At 47.6% G+C, this 4,797-nt stretch overlaps 1 protein-coding gene across 1 annotated transcript in view; it reads right to left on the bottom strand.

Moving 5' to 3' along the window:
- Positions 1-152, bottom strand: part of T265_09261 (hypothetical protein) — a gene marked incomplete at both ends in the record, with an annotated part of 40,209 nt that extends 40,057 nt beyond the window's left edge. Inside the window, one exon of the mRNA XM_009175286.1 lies at positions 9-152. Within this exon, the coding sequence (XP_009173550.1) occupies positions 9-152 (144 nt within the window). The remainder of the gene's footprint in view (positions 1-8) is intronic.
- Positions 153-4,797: the final 4,645 nt, after the last annotated feature.

Below are 4,797 nucleotides of genomic sequence, written 5' to 3'. Positions count from 1 at the left end.
TGTTCGACAATCGTTGTCTCAGAACCATAGCTCGTGTGGGTTGGTGTCAGCAAATCCGTAACGAGGCAGCTAGAAAGCGCATTTTCGGTTGTGCAACGGGTACTTCCATTGAAAAATGTGTCCAGCACCAGAAGCTGCGTTGGTTGGGACATATGTTGAGTATGCCGAACTATCGTTTGCCGAAAAGAGTGCTGTTTTCCATGCCCAATTCAAAGTGGCGTAAACAGAGAGGTGGCCAACGCATTGGTGCGTAAATACAGCACTGTCAGTGGGGGGAAGAGAGCTATGGAATGAAGGCAATAACTTGGATGCACGAGCGTCATTGAGGGCGCGACTGGGCCAGAACTGACAATGTCACTAGAAGTTGATGTGGCCCGTTTCGGGGTCCCCATCCGGGAAGACGGCAATGACCAGCGCAACTGAGGTTGCTGGTAATGGCTTCCATACTCCGCTGTCACGTCACCGTTTAACCTCCCTTGGCTTCTCTCCACCCTTCACGTGGTTGTGCGAAAAGAACCCTTTGGGGAAGTCGGTCGACCAGCATACGGAGCACGTGGTGAAGCCAGTGCAACCTATGCAGTGTGATCAGTTCATCTATTGTGGATGATTTATTCCTTCCGAATATTATCAGACGTACTTCAGCATTGCTGGTCTGGTGTTCTCGGACAATGCCCAAAGGCATCGATAGTTAAACAGTGAAAATCTTCTGACATCTTGGGGGCGCAGCAGTCAGGTTTCTGATCCGTATAGTGACATGGAGCGCATCGCAGCATTATAAACTCAACTCCTGACGGATAAGCTGATGTCACGCCTACGCCACAGGTGACGCAGGTTCACAAAAGCTGCTCTGGCCTTCGCAATTCTGATGGAAATATCATCTTTCGCGAGAATAGCGGGACTGATACAGCTGCTAAAATAGACAAGTTTGTCTGCTATCCCAATCGGCTGATCCGCAAGCATGAGGTTAGGTTGCGAGCCCACCCAGTCTTGCAGTAGCACTTTACGCTTTACCGGTATGAAGCACATGCTAAATTGTGAAGCGGTATTATTTAGCTCATTTAATATTGCATTACCACAGGATCAGATCCAGGAAGAGCTATGTTGTCTGCGCACTTGATATCGGTGACTGGACGCCCCGGGAGAACTCCTACCCCACAGGCATTAGAGGCTGATATCGAGTCCTCCATGATAGCATCCATGACAAAGTTGGAGAAAGATGAAAGAGAACAGCCCTGTCTGACAAGACTAGCGAGTTGTCGACGACGTAACTGCGGTGGATGATCAATGAATACAGTTTTCCATGACCTACACAACTAACAATATTCTCATGCCACATCGGCCGTCGCGTGGTGCCATCGTTGATGATGATGATGATGTTTCAAATAGTAACTGTTAATTGGTTTGCCACCACACAACCACAATTAGGAAGGTAAAATTAAACGACACAACAAGCGTACAGTAGCCTACGTCCGGATGATCGACTAAAACATATAATGGATTCCCAACTGTTACCCCACTGGACAACGTCTCAGCTCCTTGGTGAAAACAAAATGAGCCAATGCGATTCAACTGGACTTTATCGTGGTGTTTGTATTCGTTCACTTCTATAACCCACTGCGCTGTACTGCGTGGCGGCACTTTAACACCCACAGAGTTACATATTCGAAGTTGGTCAGTGGAAACAGGTTCGACAAACAGTACCTGATCCTCCAGGTTGAGGGTTGGAACTTGTACTACTGTGATAACATGCCGGCACCCACCCGTTGCCCTGAGATCAGGTTTTTGAACCGAAGGCCTCGGGTGACGGCCTTGAACGACATCCTCTCTAGATGTGGGCGACCTCTGTACATATCCATGAACCTCACAACCAAAAACACTCATGCCACTTCGGCGTCGCGTGGTTCCATCAATCGGATCGCGTTACTCGCTTCATACAGCAGGACGGGTAAGCGAAAACAGGCTACTCTGAAATCTCCCTTCTTACTCTTTCATAAACTTCCCCCTCTTACCCCTGTTCACACCTCACTCTCTCCTTGTGGGCCCAGCACTTCGGACTGTTGACTCCATTCGTCCTGCATCGGTTAAGCAAGCAACATCTGCACACCCTTCGGCGCCGACATTCTTAGGCATCTCGAAATCAATTTCCAAGCCTAGACACCCAGTCTATCTAGCCACCTTCAATGAACTCACTCTTATCATCATCATCAAAGGCAGTTACATCAGTGTTGACACTGATGCATCACTGCTGTACAACCTAGAGGGGAGAGAAATGAAAAATAGTGGGTGGTCGAGAGGACCTAGTGCTAGTCTATGTCAAGCATTCTGAGGTACCTACACCTCCAAGCGCTCAATCAGACAATCTGGAAAGAAACTGACAGCACGAACGCTAATGACATTTATTTGCCGCCATTTCTTGCAATGTCTCCAGTCAAGCACAGGCGGGGTCACGGGGACCCCAACCTGGAAGACGTGAAACATCAACATCCAAACTCTTCGTGATCCCTTTCACGCCGTTCTGTCATTCGCTGTCCACCTTGCAAGTTGTACCGTTCTAAAGGAGGCACGGAGAACAACACTCGTCTCGGAAGACGGTGTTTCGGCATGCAGCATACGGTCGAGCTATCGTAGTCGGTGGTGCTGGACGTCTTCCTCGACTGAAGAACTTGCCGAACAAATACCCGTCTTCTAGTCACCTCGTTATTAACACGTTGACGACATCCGAAACAAGTCACGCTTCTGAGGCATCGGTGGTCAGAAGCCCGAAGATGCCTCATCTGCCCGCAGAGGCCATGTTTTGCTCCCACACAACATAGCCCTTACTGCAGCGTAGTACACGCGACCCTTAAGATCTAGTGATATGCTTTTTTGACACCATAAGCGACGCAAATTAACGAAAGTGATTCGAGCCTTTGAGATTCTCGCAGTGGCATTTCCGTCAAGGCGAATACAGATACCAAGGTATGTAAAATTTTCGACAATCTTCAGCGATTATCCTTGAGTTGTAAATGATATGTTCGGAGACTGCATGTTCTGAAGCATGACTTCGCACTTTAAATGTGCAAGGCTGTCATGGCTATCCTTTGTGTTCATACTGTCGTTTCGTATTAACCATACTGTCGCCGTCACTTTCAGCTTGTGTACGTCTATCCTTAGACAAGTAAACCGCTATTCATTCCACGCTATCCAGTCTTATTCTCGGGCTCAATCAGGATCGATAATCCAACCGTAACAATTTACTTGTCTAAGAATACAATGGAAGCGTTGCTGCGACCCAATTGCTTCGACATCAATCCTAAATCTCCAGACGCCATGACGTGTTGAAATCACTGCTTCCGAACCTCCGAAGGTTTCTTGGCACTGTTGAATCGCCTAATCTGAAAAAAAACTCCCAACCTTGATCCATTTTGTGGATGCACCTGCATACGTTTATGTCGCTGACTGTCCCGATTACGACTTTGAAAATTTGTATGTTCGTCATAAGAATATGATTTATGCTCGTCATCTACAAACTAAACATTCCACCAGCCGTGCCTCAGACTATCTGTGTTACCCTGCTTGCGAACAAGAACCTCGGAAGGTAAGGACTATGTCCAAACTACTCAGAGTCGTCGTCCGGGCCGCACTTGGATGATTCATATGCATGCATACAGCCCCGCAACAGATGTAAACAAACAGATGTTAGTGACTCAAACAGTGCACGTTCCCTTCGGAAGAGAGATATGGACGGCGCGGAGTTCACTGTTTACAGACACCGAATCAAGCAAGCCTCAGCTCATGAACTCACAGTAACGTCAATAACGGTTCGATCGGTTGTGGTAGCTTGAAAATCACCTGAAGTTTGAGGGCGATAGTGTCCAGGCACCCAAATTAGTCAAGGTCAATTGCGGTATTAGGACACAGTATCCACGTACTAGACGCAGTAACTCGTCTGAATCCCCTTAAGGCTCATAGCCATGCGCTCACATCAGCAACAGACAAACCTCGCATGTGATTGGCCAAATCCATCGGTATATCAAGTCGGGCTCTGATTAGTTGGAACGTGATAGTATACCATAGGACACAGAGGCATAATTCGTGCAATGATCATCCGGAATCTTGCACCGGAAGCTAAAGTTGTGTCTCTCAATGCCTCTAGGCTAATTGAATTTTTAATCCGGCTTCGTTTCTCACACGAATGACCACTGAACAACAGTGATAGCGAACTTCCCGAGTATAAGTTCACGGATTCTTGTCGTTCAGTTTTTGGTGAGCTCGAGTATTTCTAGATATTTTTTGAAATCTTTTCCTTTCAACTCGTCGTAATTTTGTTTCTTTTGCCCGGTAATTATGGAGGCACACTTTGATTCAGCGGATTTAGTCGAGAATGCGATTGGCACACGTTCACCAGACTACAATCCACACAACCCCAGGGTATGGTTTCACCAGGTGGATTCAGTCTTTACTACCCGACGCATCACTTCTCAAGCCACGCGATTTTTCTATGTTGTCCAGCATCTTTCTTGTGATGTAGCATCAGAAGTGGAAGATGTGTTAGAAGATATTCCCAAAGAAAATCCGTATGGCGCCCTTCGAGCGGCCGTCATAAGTAGGACAGGGAAGTCAGAAAACAAAATGCTACGGGATTTATTCACCGCTGTCGAACTTGGTGACAGATCGCCATCACAACTGCTTCGCCACATGCGCAGTCTCCTCTGCGGCCGCAAGCTAGCGGTGGGAATCATGGCCCAATTGTGCCTCGACAAACTCCCACCGTCCATGTCCCACGTCATCAGCGCGTTCGTTGATTACCACAGCTTG

Source organism: Opisthorchis viverrini, assembly GCF_000715545.1.
Source record: "Opisthorchis viverrini unplaced genomic scaffold opera_v5_270, whole genome shotgun sequence".
NCBI lineage: Eukaryota > Metazoa > Platyhelminthes > Trematoda > Opisthorchiida > Opisthorchiidae > Opisthorchis > Opisthorchis viverrini.
The sequence above is the reverse complement of the archived record's forward strand: the minus strand, read 5'-3'. Positions and strand labels throughout refer to the sequence as shown.